At 38.1% G+C, this 27,956-nt stretch overlaps 3 protein-coding genes across 6 annotated transcripts; all 3 read left to right on the top strand.

Annotated features, from left to right (window-relative positions):
- The first annotated feature begins 30 nt into the window (after positions 1–30).
- ppp1r3ab (protein phosphatase 1, regulatory subunit 3Ab) lies at positions 31–5,702 on the top strand. Its single transcript, XM_077210890.1, has 4 exons — positions 31–852; positions 1,280–1,332; positions 1,416–1,495; positions 1,923–5,702. The coding sequence occupies exons 1-4, from the start codon at positions 86–88 to the stop codon at positions 4,737–4,739; spliced, it is 3,717 nt and encodes a 1,238-aa protein (XP_077067005.1). The 5' UTR covers positions 31–85; the 3' UTR covers positions 4,740–5,702.
- Positions 5,703–9,336: 3,634 nt separating this feature from the next.
- On the top strand, positions 9,337–19,530 carry samtor (S-adenosylmethionine sensor upstream of mTORC1). Of its 2 annotated transcripts, none has more exons than XM_077210888.1 (5): positions 9,337–9,557; positions 11,964–12,105; positions 12,796–12,924; positions 13,021–13,141; positions 16,629–19,530. In XM_077210888.1, exons 1-5 carry the CDS (start codon positions 9,401–9,403, stop codon positions 17,256–17,258), a joined length of 1,179 nt encoding a protein of 392 aa, XP_077067003.1. In that variant the 5' UTR covers positions 9,337–9,400; the 3' UTR covers positions 17,259–19,530. The 2 variants fall into 2 exon arrangements, with proteins under 2 accessions (XP_077067003.1, XP_077067004.1); XM_077210889.1 differs by lacking the exon at positions 9,337–9,557 and adding an exon at positions 11,762–11,874.
- A 424-nt stretch (positions 19,531–19,954) lies between these two features.
- On the top strand, positions 19,955–27,902 carry tmem168b (transmembrane protein 168b). 3 transcript variants are annotated; one of them, XM_077210886.1, is made up of 5 exons: positions 19,955–20,177; positions 20,557–21,715; positions 24,511–24,653; positions 24,760–25,034; positions 25,751–27,902. In XM_077210886.1, the coding sequence occupies exons 2-5, from the start codon at positions 20,582–20,584 to the stop codon at positions 26,296–26,298; spliced, it is 2,100 nt and encodes a 699-aa protein (XP_077067001.1). In that variant the 5' UTR covers positions 19,955–20,177; positions 20,557–20,581; the 3' UTR covers positions 26,299–27,902. The 3 variants fall into 3 exon arrangements, with proteins under 3 accessions (XP_077067001.1, XP_077067002.1, XP_077067000.1); XM_077210887.1 differs by having other exon boundaries at positions 19,955–21,715; positions 25,751–26,319; positions 26,360–27,902; XM_077210885.1 differs by having other exon boundaries at positions 19,955–21,715.
- The last annotated feature ends 54 nt before the right edge of the window (positions 27,903–27,956 follow it).

Below are 27,956 nucleotides of genomic sequence, written 5' to 3'. Positions count from 1 at the left end.
ATGTAACTTGATTCCAAAAGTTGTCACAGCACGTCAGTTGCTGGCCGACCAGCTGAGTTCCTCTCACTCTGTCCCACATTGCCACATGGAGTCTGTGGGAGCGCTGGACAGCCCCATTGGGGCCAGCTTTAACCTCCTGAGTTTGCCAGCAAATTTCCCCTGGGATGAGGATGAAGAGTCACTGAGTCTCGAAGGGATCAAGCCCAAAACTTCACCCATACCAAGACGACGGAGCTCGGTGTCCTCTGATGACTCCCTGCCTCCCCCTTCAAGCAGCCGAAGAGTGTCCTTTGCTGATGCCTTCGGTTTGAGTCTCGTCTCAGTGAAACAGTTTGACGCTCGGGGAGTAACTGCACCATCAGGCCCTCTGGAGAGTGACTTGAATGAAGATAAGGAGTATTACATTCTTCCTCTCTTCACTCTTCCGCAGACCGCAGAGGAGCTAGACCTGCGGGTTCACCAGCAGAAGCTGGAACTGGAAAGTTTGGAGCTGCTTTCTGGGACTTCAACCCTAAGAGGAATCGTTCGCGTGCTAGATGTGTGTTTTGATAAGATGGTCTATGTACGTACCTCTTTAGATTCATGGAGAAGTCATTTTGATCTGTTGGCAGAGTACGTACCTGGGTCAAACAAAAGTGGGATGGATTGTTTCTCCTTTAGGCTCACACTGGTACCCCCATTTGGAGAAGAGGGTGCGAGGGTTGACTTCTGTTTGCGATATGACACATCTTTAGGCACTTTTTGGGCAAACAATAATGAAAAGAACTACTCTCTGTTTTGTTGTGAAAAAATAAAGGAGAAGCCCCAAAATGTGTGTGAAACCGGAAGAAAAAGCTGTCTAAAAACAACTAGGTGAGAGGTCTCCAAGACATCTGGCATGGCAAAGAATGGCAAATGAAATATTTCAAAATGATTACTAGAAATTATCTATGATGCAAAAAAAAGTTGTTGCCTAAAATTTTCAAGTACAATCAACTTGGATATTTAATTCAATTTCAACCTTAATTATGTTAAACTGACTTAAAAATTTGTTGAATCTTGTATAACTTGTAAAAAAAAAGTTGAAAATTGCTTAACTTATTTTGAGGAGTTAAAGCAATGTAAAAACATGTTGTCGTGTACTAAAAAACTTGATAACTAAGAGTTAACACATGAATAAAACTACAATAATAAAGACGCATCCAATGAATTAGGAATGCTATACATACTGTTTTTCCCCCAGTTCTTAAACACATGTATAATTTTTATATCACTTATCATTTTATTTGTCATCTTCCAGCCCAAATGTCTCTGCTTCAACTATTGCGGTAACAAATAATGAGGAATATTCTGGTAAGTGACCTCCTCAAAAATGACTTACAACTAGATTTGGAAATACTGCAAAATTCTGATAAATAAATGTTTTGTTTTCTCAGATATAAATCTAAAGGCCACTAGCCCAGAATCTCTAAAAGAAAACTCTGAAAAACTTGAAAAGGAAAGCATGGAATTAGAGGTGAGTTCTAAATTTTTATAGTTTACCAAAGATTAATTCATAGTCACTTGATGTTTATAATTGTATAGCGACGAGGATGAATATTGTATTACATTTTATAAAACATGGGCTGTGACACGCTACTCTTTATGAATGTCATGTGGTCACTGATGACATTCAGGCGTTGACACATGTTAGAGTAACATTATGTACTGTCCCAAACGAGACACTTGATAGGTCAGGGTGTTCAGGGTCAACATTATGAACTGTCCCAAACAAGACACTTGATAGGTCAGGCTGTTCAGGGTCACTCTAATTCTCAGTCAATTTTTATCTTAAAAGTTGAAAATGTACTCCTAATAGATCTTTAGATATTTTATTACTTAAATTTATTTATTGAAGATAGTCTTCCTTTTAGTATATTTCACATTTACCTCTTTGTAAACAGGAGGAAATAAGCAGAATCCGCAGCCGAAGGAGCAAAAGAAGGGCTGTGCGATTAGCAAAAGTCAAGGAGCACTTTGCTAAGAGAGAAGAAGAAAAACAAGAGACCAAGACCAAAGAGAGTGAAGTTACAGCAGAGACTAGCATGCAGGAACATGCATCAGTGCTGGAGAAGACATCATGTAGTCCTCAATCAACACAAACTGCTCGACCACCAACATGCAAACAAATATCACCCTCAGATGAGTCCTTAAAATTTGCAGAGTATAGTGGATATTCCGCTGACATTTACAGCCAAGCTCTTACACAACATGAAGAAGCCATGATCAACACCAATACTAATTTACACACAGCACACACACATTTACCCCTAGAAGACTGTGGTGAATCGATTGCATGCTCTGCTTCTGAGGCCCTGGAAGACAGCCAACTTACTGAGGACCTTACTGACCAAAAGGTTTCAATCAAACAGTCTTTTCCTGTATGCCAAAATCCTGACTTGTCTATTTGCAAGAATGTTGAAAGAGCATGGGAGTACTTTGAGAAGGACACTAAGCAAAGAATTCAAAGTTTGGCATTGAGCTCCAAGAAGGATGAGGACACGAATATTAGCGACGGAAAAACGAAAGAGAATGTGAGTTTAAAATCTACTAACTTTTTCCAGCCTCAACCATTTTCTCAGGGCTTCACATTTGGGACCATTGTAGCCCCACTTTATCATCAGGTTTTTAAAAGCATGGAAACAGAGAGAAAAGACTTGTTTCGGAAAACATTACAAGCAGATAAGTCATTAAGGGAACTGGAGGATGAGAGTTTAACAGCGGTCACGGCCGCTGAGACCACAGACATTTGGCCAGAGTCTTGCATTTCTAAAAAACAGAGAGTACATGATATTAGTGTTGGCGTCTGCAAAGAATCAGCAGAACAAAACTCACAACTTACAATAAACCCAACCAAAAATCCTCTTTCTGAGCCAAATAAGTACACACCAGACAATACATCTACTGAAACAAATCTTCTAAAAGTCACATCCGAACAGGTTTTAGATAAAATTTTACCATTATCTTCGACTGAATTCTCATTCCAGGGTGATCTTGGCCAAAGTCCATGTTTATTTCCCCAACAAGGACCAGAACTTTTAGTCTCTACAAATCAAACAATAGAGTCCGGTATTGACAGCCTACCTAAACAGATCCATCCTTCATCCCCCACATCAGTTTTACAAACTTCATTATCTGAGGACAATCAGATTTCTAGTATTAAAATTGAAATGTCACAAAACCAGGGGAATATCCACACCAAAGAGGATAATAATAATATATTAGAGCGAACAATGTATTCAAACACCCCCTCTTGCATTCTTGCCCAATCTCCAGAAGACCCCACAATGCTCCCTACTTCAGGGATCATCTTGGGTTCCTCTGATGATAAATCAGAGCCGGATTGCTGTGAGATGAGATTGAACATTGAAAAACCTGAAGAACTGTCTCATTTAGCAACAGCAATGCTAACTGAACCATATGCAGAATTGGGGAACACACAGATAAATATGAGCAATACGTTGGAGAGCTGTCAAATGAATGAAAAGAAGGAACAAATGCTCATCGGTTTTGCTTTACAGACTTCAGAGACAGAGAGCTCAAGCATGATTGAGTTTGATGGCGAACATAACACATTAGTGATTAAAGAAGATATTCACAAAATGAAAAATTATGAAAGCCTGGAAGAGGGAAATGGAAATCAAACAAAGCAGATAGGAAAGCAGGAACAAGACAAAAAGGAGAAAGACCGAGAACCAAACGAACAAGAAGGTGCAGGAAAGGGGGGAATGAACATTGAAGATGAGTTGAAATACATAGATGATGAAGAGGACTTGGATGCAATGGAAACTGAGAGAGAAAAGAAACAACAAGCAGATGCAGATGATTTGCTGTCTGTTGAAAGCGATTCTGAGGAACAGAAGACGATCATTAGTACCAGCAATGTTAAACATCACATTGACTTAAATGAAATAGAATATCTAGGTGTAGTTGAGGACTCAGAAAAACAGGGTAGGCACCTCAACAGTGTAGAAGAGATTTGTGAGGAAACTGCTGCATCCTGGCAAGAATCATCTCAAAAGAGTGATACTGAATTCAGTGGAAGTATGCAAGCTATGGAGAATGATTGGGACCTTATTGAATTTATTGATAAAGAAGAGAGTATGTGCTGTGGAAGTGTGAACAAAGACCGGGACACTACTGATGATGTGAACAATATGCTGGAAAACATGGATTGCCAGGAGAAAGATTCAATGAACATAGATCTTGAAAATGTTGACGACAACACCTCAACAGAATCGCAGATTGATGACGAGATGGAGCTGTACTTGATCAGTCTGAGGAATTCACAACAGTCAGTATTCAGAGAAGGCACAATGAGTGGAAGTTACGGCAAAAGGCCTTCAATGAGTAAAGGAAGGCCATTAGCTATGCCTTCAATCTCGGAGTCTGTGGATGAGGACCAGTCAAATAGTTCCCTAGAAGTTTTAACAAATATTGAGAACATTATGGAGCTGGATAGAGCTACGCTGCCCCTAGTGATCGGGAATGAGCATGTCATTCCACATAATGTCTTGTGGTGGAAAGAGTTTCTGTCCTATGATAATATGTCAAGGGTGATTGGATACACATTTTTGTTGATAGTGTTTTTGGTTGTTGCATTTTATTATGACTTCATCGCATGTTTTGCCCTATATTTTCTTACAGTGTATTGGCTGTTTCAACAAGGGAAGGAAGAGCCACTAAAAAACTCTCGGAAAAGTGAAAGAGGATTGCAGTAAATATGATTTTCTCATGAACATTTTTGGATAGTTTAGCAGAAGTGAAAGTGGAACTGAATACATGTTGTAAGAATATAATTGTTGTATGAAAGCATTTGATTCTGTGGAGGTATTTATCGCACATATTTTCATAATGGCAAAAATGTGATTTTATATGATGGCAGACTTTTGTTGACAGTATATGAGTCTGGCTGTATGGGCAATATTGCAATAAGTTTGCATACAATGTCACAATGCTCTTTACACAGAGCTGATCATACAGCAAGGGATTAAAGAGGGTCAAGATATGTAGTAATGGTTGGATTGTGTGCTTATGGTGCCTGGTAAGGTGATGTTCAAAGGACCACTGGGTGAGTGAAAAGTTAAAATTTGACATATGAGATTAATCTTGAAAAAGCATTATATTGCATTTGAATTTTATGTGTAGCTTTAATTTCATAGAAAGTACATGGATTATAATTCATATTTACATATAACACATACAAAGCAGTAAAAAAAAAATTCTTCGGGCAAAAGAACAAACGATAAGAACAAAAAGTGGTTAATTTTTCTGTTGCAATTATTTTACAAACATTTTCCCATACATGGTCGTAAAAGTTTAGTAGAGTTCAAATATTTGTTTCTTCACATGTCATCTTGTTTGTTTACAGTCATAAACTATTTGACACTACTTTCTAAAAAAGACATCAAGGGTTGCTGTCCTCCTCTATGTTTCAATATACCAAACATTATGGTCTTATCATCTCCAAACTGACCAACATTTGTTTCATAAATACAGGTACTGTATGTAGACACAGGTGTCTATACTCCCAATGAATAAGCATGTAAAATAAACAACAACTAAATTAACAATCATTTCATTTTTGTGTACGCAAAATAGATAACATGTATGGATTAATCTGTTTTTGCGTTGTTCATAAATTTATTTTGTTCAATCAACAGAGCATTTTTATTGCAATTCAATATTTTGCACTTGTCATTATTTCAAGTTGTCTTTATCTTGTTCCCTTTATTGGTGAACATCATTCACTGAAATGGCTTACAATGAACAAACAGATGAACTATGATCTCATCTCCAGGTTATATGCAATTCACAGAAATAAATCTGACCACATATCTCCCCAAATAGACTTCTTTTTTAGCTGTACATATTTTGAATAATGTTTCATTTGTTTTTGAGCATACAGTAAAAGTCACTGGGGCCTAAAACATCATTAAACGAGGACACAACCCAACCCATTTTTCAAGATATCATCTTTTGTGTTCCCCAGAGGAAAGAATGCATACATCATGTTGAGTAAATTACATCATTATCATTTCATCATAATTTTTCAAAGCATAATTAGATGAGTGACAGCATATTTATAAACTGATAGCAAAGGAAACATTTTAGTCCCAAATTCATTGCATGGGGAGGAGTCTGCACAGCTGAGCAGTGAGACTATTACGGGATTATCACTCCCTCTAAATGGGATGGAAGCACATGATGACATTTTCAAGAGAAGACACAATGGCGCTGTAGCTCCATTTTGCAAACATAATGCTTCGTGCATCATGGTATATGACAAGATTAACATATAAAATAGGGCCTACTCTGCTGATTTATGCTGAACATGTTCTTGTACAAATAACCTGTGAGACACGACTTGAAAAATGCTGAAAAATAACTTCTGTGTTAAACTAGTTCTGATTTCCATTTGGTTTTGGTGAGGTTTATAATACTCACGTAAGCCAGAGCTCGATGAGGTGAAACGTGACACAACTCATGTTCTCTCCACACAGGATTCAGTGTCAGAACGCGCGTGAATGTGACCTTCCGATGTGAATTTAGAAAGGATTAGAAAGACCTACATTACTTGGATTATTATTAGCAGTATATTTGTAGAAAAAGTCTATGGAGCGACGAAAAGCTGTATGCACATGCGCAGCTTTTTTCCTTTACATGTCAACTACGTACAAAAAACGGAAACGTTTTTCCGCTGCATTTTTCTTGTACAGACGACAACATTTTCAAAACGATTCCTGTTCACACGAATCCTAAAAATGCTGCATTATGGATGCTAGGCCAGTAGGTGACGATGTCACTTTCAGAAACACTACACGTATATAGACTGAAAACGTACGTATGCTCATGACGTCACAATTTTCACAATTTTTGTTTTTGTATTTTACACGGAGACAATAACGATATCGTTTTCAAAAACTCGCAAAAAAAAAAAAAAACGGCCATTTATGTTTATTTATGTAAATAAACGGCCAAAGCACATTGAAAGTTTTCTGTTTTCAGTTGAAAACGGTGTCGTGTAAACGGCCCCTAATTCATTTCAGGCGCGAAACTACAAGTTTATGTTTACGCACAGCCAATCACAGTTCAAAGTTTTTGAAGAGTTTACATTTAGGCTATATATATTTCAATTCATGGAAGCAATTGTATTAATGTTAATTTCCTTGACCTGAAGTAGGCTCTTCTTTTGAATTCAATTTTAAATTAAAGCTGCAAGCAGCATTTAGCGGTGTTCAAGCAGTTAAGGCCTTAAAGGCCGTTAAGCACAAAAGCATCAAAAGACATTAAGTTTTATGTAGCAAGCATTTAACCACTGACATCATAGATGGAATAGACCATGTTTTAGCATGATTTACCATGATATACCACATTTCAGTTTGATTTTTCTTGATTTACCTTATGATTCTATGATTCTTATGATTTAATATGATTCTAACATGGTTTACCATAGTTTACCATGATTTATCTTAGTTTACCTTGATTTACCATGTTATAGGATGATTTACCATGATATAGCACATTCTAGAATGATTTACCAAGATTCTAGCATGATTTACCTCATTTACTATGATTTACCATGTTTCTGGCGTTATTTACCATGATTTACCACGTTGATAGACATTATGTGAAGCATCAGAACAATTGAAGTGATAAACTCTGACAAAATATGATTGTGTTATAATAGTAATTGTTGTATAAGTGATTTATTATTGTCTATATATATGAATGCAAAAGCACATGTGAAAAGACTATTAATAAGTAGAGAGGGCAGTAGAAGACCACTTACTGACTCACTTTCATTTTGAACACACTTGATTTCACCAGTATTCTGCACTAAAACAAACCAGTTGTTAACTATATTATGCATGCTTACACACACACACACACACACACACACACACACACACGGGATATGTTATTGTGAAAATCTCTTTTAATGGTATATAAGCATTACCAAGTCAAACGGTCTAGGAGTTATGAGCAATTTAGTACTTTTGGTTGCTGTAGCGCCACCTATGGGCCAATCGGGGTCATACTCTGATAGGTTCTCCCCAAACTGAGGCCCTACCACCTGGCCAGGTTTCAAGTCTCTAGGCCTTACGGTATGGGCTGCACGATGCGTTTTAGGTTTTTTTTTTTTTTCAAATAGCAATTACAATAGGTTTTCAGCACTTCGTGCTTGAACACCTAAATATAACATTAATTCTCAACAAACACATGGAGGGAGGTGGAGCAGAGACGGATCAGGGGAAGGGATGGATGGCCAGGCCAGTGTGATGGAACTGGAGACTGTGGAGGAACAGAGAGCCAGGGCTGAGCCGACGGGAGTAGCTAAAGACCACCTCAGCAAAGCTGGAGACCACCACGGCAGGGCAGGCGGAGCAGAAGACCAGCACAGCGGAGCTGGAGACCACCACTGTTGAGCAGGTAGCGCGGAAGACCACCATGGTCCAGTAGCACCTCAATGCAGTACATGAGATCCACGGGGAGGAGTCGGATCAAGATCTAAGGGGTGGAGATGGGTAGGATTAGGGGTGGGTTTAGGGATTATGGGTGTGTTTAGGGATCAGGGGGCGGAGATGGGTAGGTTTAGGTATATGTAAGGTGGGAGGAGTTGGATCTGGATCCGACTCCTCCCCGTGGATTTCATGTTCTGCAGTGAGGACCATCTCCCATGGTGGAGCAGTCGGAGCAGAAGACCAACATGGTGGAGCTGAAGACCACCACAGCTGAGCAGGGGGAGCAGAAGAACACCATGGCTGAGCAGGGGGAAAGGCAGATCTGGAATGGAGGCCATGGCAGCTGAGTCTCTGAGAACTCTGGTGTGGTGGCTGCTGCAGGAGTGCCACGTTCCTCCAAATTCAAAGCCGCTCAGTTGCAATGCTAAGCTGATGTAGAATTCGTCGGGCAGGTCACGCAGTGGCATAAGCGAGCTGAGCTGCTCAAGACAGAAAGCACAATACATTACATGATGTGAATTATTTTATTTAGGTTATGATATAAATAATATATATATATATATATATATATATATATATATTATTAATACTAATATCATAAATAATAGTTAATAATATTAAATAACATTTATAAAAAAACATTTTAAAATAAAAACTATAATAATATAATTGTTATTAAAAATCACATTAATAATAATAATAATCATTGTTATTATGATGATTATTATAATCATTATATGTAAACTTTCATCAACCTTTCGGAGCACAGAGGCGTTTCATGTTAGCGTTCACAGATTGGCCGTGCGCTTCCGTCACGTTCGCTGGAGAGGCTCAATCAGGCTGCGCGTTGTTGCGGCGTGTGCGTGCTTGCGTGCGTGCTGACGGAGCCGGTGCGCCGGTAGACTCAGTGCTGTAATATGGACCTGCGGAGCAGTGCTGAGACAGACCTGGATCTCTCCGAATGCCAACCCGGCTCTGTCCCGACGGGGCTGCAGTCCAGGAAGCAGGAGCAGGAGAAGCTGTCGGGGTTGGTGAAGAGCGTGCACAGAAAACTCCGCAGGAAATACATTGAAGGTATTGGCTGAGAATGAGATGCGTAGCGGTGTAGCCTAACGTTAGCCTAGATCAATTTCTGTAGTCTGGCCTGAGCAGAGACACGGATATTTAAACCCCAACAACCGTGACGCCACGAGAGCAAAAACGTTATTTTATTTTAAACTTGTGTTGCATTGCGTCCCTGTTGACATAACTGATTTTGTACATGGCTCGTTTTTGGCTGTGTCTGAAAACCTAGTGAGCTAAGTTACATACATGGACTGCATTTTGCAAACATTCGAATAGAACGTTCTGAACGACCGTAAATAATACTGTTTAGGTAGCCAGCACGTTAGGTATTGAAACAGGTTCTGTCTGTCTGTCAGTCTGCAGCACGACGCTAAACTAGTCAGCAAAATTGTGAATTGTCGTTCATCTGTTCCTGTTCTGCACTGCACTGATATGATGACTGTGTTTGAAAGCATAAACAACTTTTAATCCTCCTACGGGGAGAAAAGGGCAAAAAACAATATTTTCTTGAACATGTACAGGTGACAAGTTTGCCTCTAAAAGCTTTAATCTCTTCCCTGTCAATTATTTATCAATGTACTGTTTTTATTATGATTTAATGCACGTATGATACATAATGGACACTTGACCTATTTTTAGTGTGTGTGTCTACCTGCCGGGGAAGTTTTAAACAGGCTTAAGTATTTAGCATGGGGTTTTAAGAAAAACTTTTAACACTTGATTAAAGGATGAAAATATTTCATGTACAATAACTAAACAAAAAATTATGGCCCAGGTAGCAACAGATGAATTGCAGTTAGGGAGAGTTAGATCTGTTGTACCTGTTGTTAATTTTGGTTTCAGTGTGACAATGCCATTGTTGTCATGAGTACTTATGGTGTAAATCTGGATTTTTTTGTTGTTGTTGCATAATCTAGCTTTTCCCCTCAGTTGACATGTATAAATTTGCGACCCTTCTTTGCTATATAATGTTTATTAAATGTAAATGTAAGTATTACAAGAAAATGTAAATATTACTCATATTGAATCACATTTTAAACTGTTTTGACAACTACATTTCTGTAACAGGTTTGTAAACATTGCAAACCCTTTACAAAACTGATATAAAATGAAATTAATAATATATAGTTTGACCTACCAAGAGGGTTTCTGAAGATTAAAGGGATGGTTCACCCAAAAAAAGAAATTTTTGTTCAAAACCTGAATGACTTTCTTTTTTTTCTGTTGAACAAACGATATTGTGAATGTTTGTTACTATTGACTTCCATTTGTATGGCCACAAAAAATGCTGAGACATTTCTCAGAATATCTTCTTTTATGTTCCACAGAAGAAAGGAAGGTTTGGAACATCATGAGGGTGAACAAATGAGGACAGAATTTACATTCTTGGGTGAACTATCCCTTTAAGCACCTCCTATCACTGACAATAAGAAATTCCATTCAAAAATAAAATAAAATGCCATCTTTTCGACCATATTTTGTACCCAATTTGTGGAAAGTGCATCCTACTATGTTTTCTAGTCAAGGCTCACTCCCTAAAAACTAATGAACGTTTCTGTGAAAATATTATCTTGAGAAATGTATTGTTAGTCTTTGTATTAATAGACCAGAAGTAATTGATTGTGAGGAGGATGTTGTTATATTTCATGTTCCTGTCTTATGCTGCAATGAGCATCATTCAAAAAGGTTATCATGCCCATCATCAGGTTATGACGTAGTAAAGACTAGAAGGAGATTATGAAATGTTATATTTTTGCCTGCAATCAATTCCACAGAAAGCAGAACCTTATTTAGCATACCACCACCTTTATACTATCTGACTTTAAATGTGTTGTTGAGTTTTTTTATTGAATCTTCCTCGGGTTCCCCGGAGAGGGATGAGCAGTGCTATAAATCCCACACACAGTAGTCTATTCACTAAACCCCGTGATGGGTTAATAAGGAAGGCGTGATCTGGTCTTCTTGGCATTGTACAGCAGTATTCATATGTAACGACGCTGCAGTCTCTTCCCTTGTTGTCTTATTCTCTGTAAATCTGATAAGGCCTGCATTTTCCACTCTGTTATGGGACAGTTCACTTTTTTTCAGTTCTTTCCTTCCAAAGTAGTCTTTTAGGGTAGTGGTTGGCTTCTGGTGTCATCGACGTTATCAGCAAGTTTTCGAACTGTGTGTGAATCAGCACAAACACTTTGATGATACAGTACTTTTGAGTTTGGCGATGGAATTTCACTGAATTTTTGAAGAAACCGGACTGTGTTTTGTGAGCAACTGGAGGCTTGGGTTTAGAGAAACCACTGACATCAGCTGACTTCAGAAAGAAGGCTTTGTAAGGATGTTTACACTAGTTATGCTGTGCAGAACGATCAACCCTGTGGCATGACCGTACACTCCTCTGTTTTGTCTCTTTGAATGCAGTGGGAGATTTCGAGAAAATATGGCGCGAGCATTGTGAAGACGAGCAGACTCTCAGCGAGTATGCCATGGCCATGAAGAACCTGGCCGACAACCACTGGGCGAATAAATGCGAGGGCGAGGGACGCATCGAGTGGTGCCGCAGGTACGACTGTTGATGGTCACTGTTTTATGTTGAGAAACCGATTTGGTACTTTTTAGGGCTTTTCACATTTGAAATGGTTAACCCTGGGTCATTCTTAACCCTGGTTTAATGGAATCCTGGGTTATCTTGCTACACGTTTCACATTGCTCAGAATTTACCTGGGGTTAATGAATACTGGGTATTCATAAGATGACGTTTAACACTTAATATTCCTAAACCCTGAGTTAATATCCTTATTTGCATATTTGTGGTGTCAGTGTCTTTGATTGGATGAATGCAGTATGCTGCTTGTTTACAGTAAGGCATTAAAGGATTACGCATCTTCATATTATATAGCCTATTGCTGACTTTTTTTTTCCGAAATTTTTTCTAGAACTTTTTGTACTATTAAGGTGAGAATGAGCACTTTGGAGAGAAGTAGAAAGCGGCGCGGCCGGCGTTTTCCAAGCGTTTTTAGACGTGAGATGTGAACAGCCCCTGACACTACATCACTTCGCACTGTACACGTTTGACACAGCAATGCAGGGCTAACACAAGCAAAATCGGCGCTAACCCTGGGTAAAAAGCGACACTTAATTACAAGTGTGAAACTTTCTTTTACCCAGGGTTAAAAGCAAGGTTAAGAATAACGATAACCCAGGGTTAAATGCTGTATGAAAAGCCCTATTGTTGTTAAATCTCTCTTGCCAGTGTTTGTCAGGAGTACTTCCAGGATGGAGGTATGAGGCGAGTGCTGGAGAAGGATGAGAAGAGCACTAAGCATGCCACAGCTGAAAATAAGACATCTGCAAACTCTCTACCACAATCGTCCTCTCCAAGGTGCTCTAGAATGACAACTTTATCACTGCAAATCCACAAAGATTTTCCACATGGCAACATGTTCATTGACTAAATCAGCTTTTTATTTATGCTTAGTAACCACTCAATGTTCCAGCTTGGGAGGATACGACTGTTGGATGTGGGCAGCTGTTTCAATCCCTTCCTGAAGTTTGATGAGTTTCTGACTGTCGGTATCGACATTGTGCCAGCAGTAGAGGTTTGTGTTCCTTGAAGTTATACGAGACTATATACCTCTTTTCTTTTTTTATTTGAATGGAACTATTGAACAGATTTTACGTCTGTCTAACAGATTGTTTCTCATCAAATTAAATATGGCATCTGCCCTAACTAAAGTTTAGTGATTAAATTATTGATTAAATTGCGTTTTCTTTATGGTTGTTTTCTTAAACCGTATCTATACTGGATGCAGCCAGATAGAGTGACCATTGCAAATCCATTTGTTCTTCATATGTAGTATAGGGCTGCAACTAACGATTATTTTGATAATCGATTAATCAGACGATTATTTTTTCGATTAATCGGATAAAGAGTTAAATTCAATTAGATTTTTTTGTTTATTATAACTAAATAAAACCCTAAATCAGGGTATTTATGCATAAAAGTGTACTTTAAAAAGTGCAAAAGCCACACATTGAGTTTAACTAATATCAACATTTGCATTGTTTTTAATGATAATTGCTGATGGCAAGTTGACAACCATTAATGTAAAAAAAAAAAATCAAAATTATATACAACATATTATGTTTTAACATAATTTTTGTTAAAGCAAATTTACACAGACATGTTGTTCAGATGTGAAGATATAAACCAAAAACATCTAAAATATATAATTAATTATAAGGATATATTGATAAAATAAAAGACAGAAAACAAGCTTGTGAACGTAGTAGAGCTGAAGTATATCGCATTTGAAAAACAATTAAAACTTAATAGTAGACACATGCTATAAAAAGAGAACGGAATGGAGGTACGCAGCAAGCTAACAGGCTTGATTAAGGCCATGTCCACACAAAGCCAGAGCTTTCCCTATCCAATCTTTTTTTTCCTCGTTCTAAAAAAAAATTCCGTAAACACGGCGCCGTCTCAAGAAATATCTGCGTACACACGAAACCGCTGACTGAAACCGATGTAGTATACATGCCAGACCAGTATGAAGCGCTGTATTTCTGACACAGATACACTAAAAACAGAGAATAAGACTTGCGCATAAACCTTGCGCGCCTACAATAATATTAGGAGCAGTAGCTTCTTTTTTTCTTTCTTTTTAACCAAGAACTTTATTGAACAATATGAAAAACCATAAATGGCCTGGTACAAAATAGGAATGAGTCACGATATTCGATTAGTTAGCAGATGCATAAAGCTTGCCACAAAGAACCGGCAAATAGCCTAATCATTATGAATGTGTCAAATATAGCAAGGAGACATTTTAATTATTTATTAATAAACTAGTGTTTTCTGTTTTCTCGCAGTAGGTGAAGGTGCTTATAGAGATAAATGCACAGTTCATACGGATTATTAGAGTTGTCTGTTTCTTTTCGTTTTGAATTGTTTTGTTTAAAAGTAGACATTTCATGCTTAGATATATTTCTGAGTTTCTGTTCATTTATGAGACAAGCTCCAGTTCACGTGGGATGCAAGTTATATCGCGTCGGCGCCTCCGTGTCCTGATGGCTATTGTCAGCTATATTTGCTTCTTATTTATTAAATCCAGGTAATTGGTTGATGAAACATTGATTAAAATTAAGATACAATTTATACAAAACGAAATTCACTTTAAAGAAAGGCTTTATATAAAACAAAACTTAATGAAGTGGTCAATGATGTGCCTCGATATTGCGCATCTTATGATTAGGCTACTCAGGCTGTTCACTTTTCATATAATCAACATATGAAATGGAAAAAATAACATATTTAAACATAAATAATGGCTACAACATGTAGGCCTACAGTACAGAGAAATTTTGTGTCGGAGCGAACGCCGTGTCACCGGTGAGCATGAGGGGGCAGAGGTGCGTTTTTTGAATAATAATCAAATAATTCCCAGCGATCGTCGAATATTATTTTTGCTTGAAATGCCCATCCCTACAAAATACGAAATGTCTTAATCAGACAAAATACAAGCATCATAGCATAAGAAAGAAATATAAACAAATAAACAAATAAAATAAAAATACATTAAAGTAGGCCTAAACAATAAATAAAGAAATAAAAGAGACTCGGTAGCTTCTGCAGTATGAACTCAAGCAAGTAGTCGCAGTTGTTGTTGCTGTTAGCCTGCTGATTTAGCGCGTCTGACTAGTCGACACGTGGGGTGATGACATCATCGTTTCACAAAATATACGGATTGGCCGTACACATGAAGACGCAAGGGTGTTGTTTTCAGATTTATCCACCCTGGGACCTGGTTTCAAAAAATAGCGGTTTCAGTCTCCCAAAACGCCGGATCCGTCTGGACGAAACGATCCGATAAAAAATTTGTCCGTATACAGCTAAACGCGTCTCCGTGTGGACAGGGCCTAAAAGGACAGGAAAAATGATGCATTAGTGCACAAGCATTTGCTGAAAACCTAAAAAAAATATTTTACTGCTGCTGCCCACCACGCCCTTATTTGTCATACATTTTATATCTAAATACGATCCAAACTAACGAGTTAGAAAAAAATTCACCCCCCTCACAATTGTCAGGCACTCAGAACCTATCAAAAAATACAATAAAAGTCCATGGGACCAATCTGAAAAAAAATGAATTTATGCTGTGAAAACGGACATTTTAGCATGTGGTCTATGGACATTTGCTCCCTTTTGGGACCTGCCCCTAGCGGATTTTCGATGTATTGCAGTTTTTCGCACTTCGGGGTAGGCTTAATTTTTCAGATTAGAATGTTGCCGCTTGACTGCTCCAAACCATATAGCGCGTGCACGGCAGGGCTGGAGAGGGAGAGAGACCTTGTGTGTGTGCGCGTCGGTGCCTCATGAAGCGCATGTAAGACGCATCATGATTGGCCTGTTTCAACCAATCACCAGTAAACGCTCCTCGTGAGGTGAGCAGAGCAACTATTCGATAACGACATTCCTTGAAGTGGTGTGAACCTACTCTGGTCTCACGGTTCGATTACGATTATCATGTCATCGATTCAGTTCAATTCGATATTGCGATGCATCGCGGTGCACTGCATCTGCAATTTAAATTTTTACTCCAAAATTGATGTGTGCGCGCACGTGTTCACCTGTTCGGGAAGTCGCACTGACAGAAACAGTGACATTCCAGTCAGAAAAGCGTCTGTATAACCGGTTATGGTCTATTACTGAACCGATACCGAATCGTCCTGGTCTGCATCGCGATGCATCGTAGAAACGATTAATTTCGACACCCCTAATTCCTTGACAACGATTTTCATAATCTATTATTATCGATTTTATCGATTAGTTGTTGCAGCCCTAACAGTACTTTAGAAATAGAACAGGGCTTCAGTTTACTGTTTGGAATTAGTATGTTGTTTTTTAAATCCAACATGTATATGATGAGTAGGTTTCTAAGAACTTACTGTTTACTAGATTTGTAAAAGATTTTTTATCTTGGACACTCTTATTTGCCATTGACCCTTATACTAATTTTACCTGTCCTGCATAGTAAAATGTTCTGATTCTCCTTTCCCCATTTGTCCTTTTTATGGCTACAGAGTGTCTACAAATGCGACTTTCTTAACCTGCAGCTGCAGCAGCCTCTGCAACTGGCCAGCGACGCCTTGGATGCCTTCCTGCGGCACCTGCGCGGCCCCATCGACGCTTTACCTGCGCAGCTGTTTCACGTGGTAGTCTTCTCCCTGCTTCTCTCCTACTTCCCTTCACCCTATCAGCGCTGGCTCTGCTGCAAGAAAGCGCATGAACTTCTGACCTTGAACGGTCTCCTCCTCATCATCACTCCTGACTCCTCCCACCAGGGCCGGCATGCGCTTATGATGCGTAGCTGGCGAGTTGCAGTGGAGTCTCTGGGCTTCAAGCGCTACAAATACGTCAAGTTCTCCCACATGCACCTGATTGCTTTCCGCAAGGTGTCGTCCACCACCAGCAGCGACCTGGTCAGCCGCAACTACCCGGAGATGCTTTACATCCCACAGGACTTTAACACGATCGACGAGGAGGGATTCACAGATTGCTACGAGCCTCCGCGGTCTGATTTCGAGGACGACATGTTGGCGTGTAGCTTCGCGGAATTGCCAGACACGCCAAACGATTCGGACTCAGGCGAGAGCCAGAGCAGCTCGGCGACCTTCCACGAGCTGGAAGACTCCATTTTGCTCCAGAGCTGAACTTGTTTACTGCCCTTCTTGATATTTAGTATATTACCATCATGCTGCCAATATTGCTATGCTGTTTGTGTACTCGACCCCTTTTTAAGCAGCAAAAATTTTGCACAGAGTGAATGAGGATGTTTAAGTGGGCATGATTTTTAAGAGCGTGCAAGACATCCCTTTGAACACAAATATACACACTAAACAAACTTAACTTAACAGAAGCAGCTGTGTGATATCAGGTTGGGGAAGATTTAGCTCACCCACTTTGGCTGTTTTCTCACTCAGAATGACTGTCAACTAGACAAACCTTCACGAGCTAGCATAAGTTACAACTTGGGCGTAGTTATCACCGGTGTCATACCTTTTGGCCGGAGTTATTATACTGTGTTATTCTTTTTCAGTTGTATTTCTCGAAGGGATAGTTCTGGCAAAATAGAAAAATACTCTTTCTCATTTTTGTTCCAAACCCATGACTTTGTCTTCTGTAAAAATTGATTTTTAGAAAAATGCCATTGTGTTATTATGTCCACACAATGAATGTCAATGGGGTCCAAAACAAAGTTGTTTTGGACCCCATTGACTTTTATTGTAAAGACAAAAACAGTTCTTTAACATTAAAGTAACGGAAGACATACAGGTTTGGAACAACATGATGTTGAGTAAGTAAATGACAAAAAAAATTGTGAACTAACCCTTGAATGGTTTGATTCTCAGCAAGTTTCCTGGACATTTTGGAAGGAGATTTCAGCCATCTGTTCAACCAACTTTTTGGAATAGCCTTTATCAATAATATTTGTAGCATTTTAAGTGTCTGCAGAACTTGTGCGTGTTTTTGGTTATGTGACGTTGTAACTCTGAATGTGGATTTCTCGCTTCAACAAGGTACAAATCAAGCGGAGTAGTCGTAGATTTTCAGAACAAACAATCTTAGAGATAAAACGGATTGGATGCATGTGTCGTGGGTAACATGTTTCTAATCTTGCGATCAAACCGCTATTATAACCAGTACTCCCCAATAACTTGTCAGTAGTATGTAATGTGGAACAGATTAGAGTTTTGTGCATTTTGCCATAATGTGACTTTGAGTAGGATGATTGTTTACTCTTGACTGTTTACTCTCGAAACCTTCAGTTGCTTTAAATCTACTTTCTGTATTGTAATCTGGTGTGTATCTAATTGAGTTCTTCAGTATATTATTTTAGCTTCCCACTTTCAATTATAAAATAGAACTTTTAAGGTACAAAAGTTTGGAAAGTACTTTGCCAAATGTTTCACAAACAGTTTATTTGAAGTACTATCAAAAGATTGTTGCATATCACTGTATGTTTTTATCTCCTGTGTTTGTAATTGCAGAATTTTCAGCTTTTTTATTCACTCCAGGTTCTTAAAAACACTATATTAAATGTCCAAGCACATATTTGCACGTTTTCGATTACACCCTCCATAGGGTTGGCAAAATATCGAGATTGGCATCAGCACTTCATTAGAATAGCAATACGTTCATAATCATAAAAGGTCAAAAATGCCCCATATCACTATAACCTGGTAGTTATATTGAGTAACTGATATTAGGCACTGTTTTGCATTAATGTGATTACCGATTGGTTAACCTGATGATATGAGAATATGCTGTGATGATTCTTACTCCTGAAGGAGTGTGTGATGAGATGTACATTGGGGTTTCTGTTGAAGTATCTATGTGAAGTTTGGGCGTTGGGCACTTTAAATGTGTTGTAGGGGTGCCAAATATAAGTGTAGAAAGATTTTAAACGGTGAATGAATTCAGTACGTGATCTTTCAGGGTATCAGAGAAAAAAAATCCTCCTCAAGGTGCCTTCAAACCCAAATTGTATTTTTGCATTTGTGATTATATGGAATGGATGCAAGAACAGGCTACTGATTGTCATTTGAAAGTAAGCTAATTTTCTGTCCCACAATAAACAGTTACAGTACATACTTTCAGCGAATTAACCAGCTCCTAGATAAATTACTAACAATACTGCCCTATTAGCAATAGCATTTAAAGGTGTTTAGTCTGTACTCTATTTATAAGTCTGAGAAAAAATATTTTAAAACTATTGAAAAAAAAGCTTTGTATTAAAATGTTTACTTAGTGGTGTGTTCAAACATTCACTTATCAAACATATTTGTCTTCCCCAGGCTTTAATCCACTGTTTGCATGATTGATTTTCTTATCAGTGTTAAGATGGTTGACTCCCATAGGAACGGGCTGTTTGTGAGAACTATTGTCATTCATCTTTTATAAATAAAGGTTTTTGTTGCCATCTGACTGGTCTTTCATTTGCTTAAAGCAGGTTGCTTTAAATACTTTACGGCTATTCATGTAGGAACAAATGCATTTAATTTCTGACAGAATACATTTTAAATATTGATCTACTGTAGTGCAATTTCATTCCAGTTCTCAAAATCCATTTGTCATTATCAAATAAGTTATACTACAGCTCAAACGTTTGATGTCAGTAAGGTTTTTTGAAAATATATTAATACGTTTACTCTGCAAGGTTGCATTAAATTTATCAAAAGTGGCAGTAAAGTCATTTGTAATGTTACAAGAGATTTCATTGATAATAATAAACGTTTCTTGAGCAGCAAATCAGCATATCAGAATCATTTCTGAAGGATCACGTGATACTTCATTCACTCTCGTTTCACTGCGAGGATGATGGACGCTTTTGTCCTTTCAGGGATTCCGTAGTGGCTTAATATTTATGTGCAAATATGGCGGACACTGGGTGAAGTTTTGACGATGGTTCGAGGATATTTTGCGACAAATTACCAGTTTCAATTGTTTTTCTGCTAACGACAATAACCAGTGACTTGCATATCTGCTGGCGCATTTATTTAGCTTTGATTTAATCGCTTTTACTCTCCTCATGTAGAGAAACAACACATTCAGGTAACTTTCTGATGCCGGTAGCTGCTAAATAGACTGGAATCTGCTCGCCTAATTCAGACTGACAGCACATTAAAACTGTTCTGCTCTTATATTTATTTTATAGCCTTCAACCAGTTTAAAATTTTTACATCTATTTCACGTCTTAATTTTAGTCATCATAACATAAATTTGAGTTGAATAGCTAGGGTTTATTCAGCAGTAACAGGTGGAAATTGACAACCAACTGTATCATTGTAGATGCTACTCTGACGTTTGCGCTAAAATGTCTCGATTTAGTACCTCAAATCCACACCACAACATGCTCTTACATCCTTTTTGATGAATGGTAATGCCACTAATAATTTTTTGCTATTGTGACGTATAATTGCGTCACTCGCGACGCAAATTTTTCTGTAGTTGTGCGAGTTTTAAGTCTGCAGCGATGTGCAAGCTGCTCAAGTATTGCTTGAGCCACTTCCTTTACGCTGTGATGACCCAGCTGGATGAAGCCAACAAAGGGGTCAGCACAAGGTCATCCATCCGTTACCTCGGTTATCTGTCCAGTCTGAGCTCCCTAGTGGCCATTTGCCTGGGCATTTATGTACAATGGGAGAAAACCGCAGACACTATCATCTTGGTCATTTTTATTTTGGGCCTCTTTGTTCTTGGGATAGCCTGCATTCTCCACTATTATTTCGGCATGGAGAGCGTCAGCCTCTTTCTGTTGCATCTGTGGTTTGGTTTCCTTCTGGGTTTGCTGTGCTTCATCAGTGTCCCGTCCAAAGAGCTCGATATCAAGGAACAGGTGGCCAACTGTATGTTAATAGCGAGCATGGTTATACGAATCCTTTGGGCTTTGGTTGAAAGGATGTGCGGTTATACTCAACATCGACCCGCTTTTCTCACCTCAAGGGAAGCTCTGGAGCTCACAGGCTTCGCTGTGGCCAGCACGACCTTGATCGGCAACAGATCTAGTCTTGTAGTCCTGACACTCGCTTTGGCCGCTGTAATCGTGGACTTGCGCATGAAGTCCTTCTTGGCCTTCCTAAACCTGACCTGCTTCTCTGGGATCGCTGCATTCTTCTTCGAGGAGACTTTAGGAATGTTTACCAACCCCTTCGCCTTGTCTTGTTTCTTCAGCCGCCTCGTCTGTGACCCATTCCTGGACGTCTACTTCAGTGGACTTTCGGTCACTGAACGCTGGTCACCACTCCTGTTGAGGAGAGGCCTGTGGAGACGCTTAACTCTTCTTCCTCTGGTTGTCGTGGAGGTGATGTTTATGCTCATGGCCGCTCTGAAGATGAGAGATCTGGATCGGTGGTACCTGCTCATCCCGGGTCTCTCAGCATTCACTATTTTTTGGATCATCTGCCACCTGGTTTTCCTCGTCACGCTGTGGGGTTTTCACAGTAAGCTGAGTGACTGTCAGAGGATGTGCATGGTGCACACATCAGAGGCTGGAGAACTGGACAGGGTCATGGCGTCTAAGGGGATGCGCCACTTCTGCCTCATCTCAAAACGCCTGGTGCTCTTCAGCCTGATGTCCACCATCATACTGGGGGCTCTGGGTTGGCAGGTAATATTTGCTGTGAAAATCTGTTAAATGTATGTGCCAAATTCTTAGAAATGTAGTTCTTGTATTCATGTTGGTTTCATATGTGTTTTTTAACGTCTCTTGAAAATTATATTAAAGACATTTCATATAATGCCTCTAAAAAAGTATAACATATTTTCCTTACACCTTGAATGCATGTGAGTGAAGCTTGTTACTTTCAATAAAGTTTTAAAATATTTTAAGGTACATATCATTTTTATTTATTTGTTTATTTAAATATCATCAATTATAAATTAATTAATAAATATCATACATTATTTTTGGAAGTGACAAGTCACACCACATGATATTGGATATTGGTCCACATGATATTGGTCTAATAGAGTCTTCAAGAGAATCAATTATTAATAAGTGGTAATGCAATTTTGTTAACTAGGCCTATATATTTTATTTCTAAGAAAGATTTGAAGATTTAGCTAAACTACTTTTTAATTTTGGAATTAAAATCATTTGTAACTATTTTTTTTAATTCAGAAACTAAAAACAAGCTTATCTAAAAAGAGTCTTAAATAATACAGTAAAAACAGTAATATTGTGAAAAATTGTTACAATTTAAAATAACTGTTTTCTATTTATTTAATAATGTAATTTAGTCCTTGATGCAAAGCTGAATTTTCAGCATCATTACTCCAGTCTTCTCTTCAGTGTCACCTGATCCTTCAGAAATCATTCAATATATAGCCTGTTAAATTTGCTGCTCTAGAAACTTTTACTATTATTATTGTCAATATTGAAAATATTTCTGCTGAAAATAGAAATCTTATGACTTTTAACCAATTTGATGCATCATTGCTGAATAAAAGTATTAAAATATTAAAATTCTTATTAAGAATAAAAGTAGAAAAAATCTTCCTGACCTGACTTTTGATTTGTATTTTTAATAAATTAATAGATCTAGAAAAAAATGTCATTATGTCATTAACCCATTTCAGTAGACATTCAGGCATATATATATAACAGGCAATTGTCGGTCCATTTTATTTCGCTTTGCAAAGTCGCTTCCACAAATTCAGTGGTAAATTCAACATTGACATCCAGGAATTGCAGGAAAAGCAGTCGATTACCGAGCATACTATCCATCTGCTGTTAGTCGACCTCACCAGCAAGAGGTGCAAAAGTGTGTGTTGTTGTCGAAGACCAAAGAACAGTTAGAGCAAGCCATTCACTTTTCCTGTGGGGCCTACATGCATCTTTCTCTACCTGAACGAGATTATAATGTTATTCCCCGATGCGGATGTACAGATCCAATGTTACATTTGAGGTAGACATATATTTCTCTTGGTTGTTTAGTTGCCTTAAAGGTGCTCTTAGCGATGTTGGGTGACGTCACTTCTTGAATGACGTTTAAAGTATTGTCAAACAAAACGGAGGCTAGCTAGACCCTCCCTCCTCCTCATCCGCGCACTAACCCCCCAAACCCCACCCCCAAATCCTTCTTGTCGGTTATTGGCTGGAACAGTTTATGTTTTGTGGTGCGGGTTGGCCCAGTTTGTTTTTGTTGCCGTTTGTGGAGCCTGGGGTGTCTGAAGAGACCGTGTTTTTTACAGTGTGTTTTTACAGTGTGTAGCAGATAGTGAGCAGATGTTTGCTATATGTGACAAAAAATGTTTTGTCCTAAAAAACATATGACATCGCTTAGAGAACCTTAAATTAAGCATTCCCCTGCTGGACATATAAAACGCTTAACGTAGCTTAATGGACTAATACAGTGATATAAAAGACCAAACTTGCAGGCAAGCAGATGGTCTCAGATTTAGAATATGAATTTAACGCGCAGAGTTTAATGCTGAGTGTTTCCCAGTGATATACTGGCATAAAATCAACACTTGATCAATTAATAGCCAACCTGATATTCTGAGTTAATCTTCTTGCCTGTAGTCTATATAGTACAGCCTACATCCTTAATAAGGTGCGAGTTTGGTCTTTTATATCACTGTATTAGTCCATTAAGCTACGTTAAGCGTTTTGTCCCAACGGAAGGGAAATCCTTGAGTATGATGAGGTATTGAGGGAAACCGATTATAATTCCATTCATGGTAGAGAAAGCTGATAACATGTAGACCTTGGCTACACAGGGAAAGTAACAAGGAAAGTTATTGAATGAAATATAAACACAGCTTTTGTGTCTTTATCATCTTTTCCGCATATATACTGACTCAGATAATCATCACAAAAACTTAATGCATGCTCAATTGCTATAAATGAGTTTTTATGAATGAATGGCTTGCTCTAACTGTTCTCTGGTCTTTGACAACAACACACGCTTTTGCACCTCCAGCTGGTGAGGTTTTGAATTAGCAAATTTGCAAAGTGAAATAAAATGGACCGAAAATTGCCTGCTGAAAATTATAGGTTGTATTTTTAAACAGTTTGAATATTTTGGAAGTGAAATATGAAGGTGAATATGGATTATTGAATTTTTAATAATGAAAATGTGTCTGAAATGTTTTGAATTGAAATATTCACAGCTTAAATATTCAACCATGTTGAATTTCAGCCCATAAAAATGCAAGCCCTAAAAATACAATGCATTAAAACGCAAGCATGGTTAATGCAATGCATATTTTTTTCAAGTAGTGCAATTCAACAGGTTTGTTTCAAAAACATTATTTTAATTCCATACATGTATTCAGTGGCTCTTAGTGCATCATACTGCAAAACATTTTGTAAGTTTGCTTGGTCAAAATATCTGCCTTAAAATAAGAACGTTGATTTTCTTTGGAAGTCTTAAATGTAATTTTTCCCCCTTCCTACAGCCATCCAACAGTCTGTTTATTGCCTTGTTTCTGCTGGTCCTGCCTCTTGAATCACTAGCCCACGGCCTCTTCCATGAGCTGGGAAACAGTCTTGGTGGAACCTGTGTCGGTTATGCTGTGGTGATTCCTACCAACTATTGCAGGTACTGGCCAAATGTACACTGACATCTCAGTAACTCGAATACTTCTGGTACTTGATTACTAGCACAGAGGGTAAGTGTTTTACCTCGTCCTCTCTTTCTCTCTCAGCCCAGATGGTCAGCCCACACTCCTGCCCCCGGCGCATGTGCAGGAGCTCAACTTGCGATCCACGGGGATGCTGAACAACGTGCAACGCTTCTTCTCTCATCACATGATCGAGACCTACGGTTGTGATTACTCCACGAGCGGCTTGAGCCTGGAAGCCCTGCTAGCCAAGCTCCGCATATTCATGGAGGCGCACACGGCTGACGGCCCACGACACGACACCTACGTGCTCTATTACAGTGGCCACACCCACCGCAGTGGAGAGTGGGCTCTAGCAGGTGGGACAATCATTTACATCACTTTTTACCTGTAGAAACAGATATGTGGGTGAATCTCACAAGTTCTGACTCAAGAACATTCATCTGTTGTCCAAACAGTTTTTTTTTTAACATTTAAAAAATAAATGTATTTTCCTTCAATTCTCATTACCGTAATAGTTTTTTTTAAATCATTAATATTAGTGTATTTGAAAATTTAATTATATTTTATTTTTGTCTTTAATTTATGCTAATTTTAATTAGAAAAATTACTAATTAAATATATAAATATATAAATATAATATATTTCATCCGTCTATGTACACAATTAAGCTAATTTTCTTCATATATTATATTATACATATATATATATATATATATATATATATATACACACACATATATATATATATATATATATATATATATACAGTGTGTGTGTATGTATGTATGTGTGTATATATATATATATATATATACGCAGTGTGTATATGTATGTGTGTGTGTATATATATATATATATATATATCTCAGAGAGAGAGAGATACACAGATCATGTTATTTTCTGTGGATTTTGTTGAGAAATATGATGTGGATGTTGATTTGACATTAACTCACTTATTTGTAAAATTTGCATACTATTTACATAATATATACATTCAAAAAGATAATATGCATATGGAGTTCAGCCAAACTCTGATGACATCAAAAAGACCCCCCCCCTTTTATTTAATCAGGTGGCGACGTTTTGCGTCTAGATGAGATTCTGCAGCTTTGGAGGGAGAAGAACGCCGGATCCTGTTCCCGCCTAATCATTATTCTCGACACCGACAACTCACTCCCCTGGGTGAAGGAGGTGCAGAAAATCGAGGGACTTTATGTTGCGGTTCAAGGGGCAGTGCTCTCTAGTCCCACAGACCTGGAGATCCAGGACACGCCTCAGCTCGGAGACTTCACCTGTCAGTGGGTCGATTTTAACTGCAACCCTGACAGCATTGTTCGGTGGTCCAATCGTGGGCGGTCCGTCCGAGCTGCCTATGGCATCTCCAGACTCTGGAGTGACTACAAGCTTCACCTGCCCTCTGATAGCGACGTCACCAGGCACTGGAGACTCTACTTCCCACGCTTGACTTACCCTGTGGTTCAGCTCGCCCACTGGTGCGGCGGGTTGAACCTGTTTTGGGTTTGCAGCTACTGTGTTCGGCTGCTCCGAAGGATCAAACTCACATGGTTCCCGCCTGCGGTGCTTGATACTGGCCAGGGTTTCAAGCTGGTTAAATCGTAAAACAGGACTGAGAGTGTGACGGTACTGTAAGCAAACATGGTTGGGTGCTCGCCTACTGCAGCTTTAAGTTGTATGGACCAGAGCAGCAATATATAAAATCTCAGGTGTGAAACGACTCCATGTGTGTGTTTGTGATGGTAAGAATAGCTCAAAATTGGCCAACGTAGCTTACAATATCAATTTGGTTTCTAAACAAATTCATCAGTCTGCAAAGGTGAAATGAATCATGTCTGGGTCATAGATCATCTCATAATCAAAAGGAAGACTGACATAAGATATTATATTTTGCATAAAGAAATACTTTTAAATTAATTGTCATTGAAATAATACTTTTAGGTCGTGACCGAACTGAAAAAAATTAATTATTGTAATTTGAAAAAATCATTTTATTTAGTTAAAAATCCCCATAATTACTATAATGTGAAGAAATTTTTTTAAAAATGTTTATATTATATAAAATATCCAACCTACACAAAATTGTTTATTACAGTAAAAAAAAAATCATATGATTACATGAAAATGATAAATGAAAAATGTCCCTGCCATAATTCAATCTTTTTTATATAATGATAAAAAAATTATTTAAAATAGTGTGTATATTATATTATTTACAATTATTTAACATATACTAAGATTATTACAGGAATAAATGCAATGAGAATTATTACAAAATAAAACATACATGAGGATATCTATCCATAATTTCCATGAAAATAATAAAAAAATGAATGATCCTAAAATAGGCTTTATTTTCTTTATGCAAAATTATAATTTCCTTTTGATAATGGGGTTAAGTTTGACCTAGAGATGCTTTATATGAGATCCACATATTCTTATATGCAATACGTTACTGATTGGCTTAACAGCATTGCACCCACTAACCATTTCAGCTGTTACAGCTTTAAACTAACTGTATTTTTTTAACTCTCACTGCCATTGTATCACTTCTCATTATAACTTGTTTTCAAGACTATTAGCTCTAAAACTTCTAAATTCTGAATGTATCAGCACTGAACAGTTGAATGCAGCGTTTAAGTGTCAGAACGAGTGTGAAACCTATCGAAGAGTGCCTATTCTTAACTGCACTACACAAAGCACAGCCTTATATTGGGCGTCTATACAAGGGACGTAGTGTGCGTTTAACACTATAACCCACACATTCAGATCTGTCTATTGGAGAAGTGTATTTGTATTGATGTATTTGTTTATACAAAACAAGATTTTCTACTGCCCTTTATAAATGGAAAAATTTATATTTTGTATACTTTGGTTGGTCTCATTTAGTTAATTATATTTTTGCAATTTGACTAATATTGTGTGTTGCTAGCATTTATAGCAGTTGTTTTACGGACGAGACAGGTAACATGTTCTAGAGTGCCTTGTGTAAGATTAGTCCTCACCAAAAAGAGTGAAATATGCAATATTTATTGATTTAAGACCTATGAAAAGGTCTAAAGCATTGTGGGTTTCTAAAGAAACAGCGAATGACTTCAGCAAAGAATGAACGAGATGCTGGGATGATTTCAATGATTGTTTGCGTGTATGAAATCAGACATGAGAATGAGTTTGATGAATAAAAGAGTTGCTCTTTTACTGCAACCATGTATGGAATTGTTTTTATTCCGGCATATAAAATATTTTAAAAAATTATATTCATT

Source organism: Siphateles boraxobius, unplaced genomic scaffold, assembly GCF_051911475.1.
Source record: "Siphateles boraxobius isolate OS27281-9 unplaced genomic scaffold, OSU_SipBor_1 65, whole genome shotgun sequence".
NCBI classification, from domain to species: Eukaryota; Metazoa; Chordata; class Actinopteri; order Cypriniformes; family Leuciscidae; genus Siphateles; species Siphateles boraxobius.
Note: the sequence above shows the minus strand (reverse complement) of the source record. Positions and strands in the feature narration are given on the sequence as shown.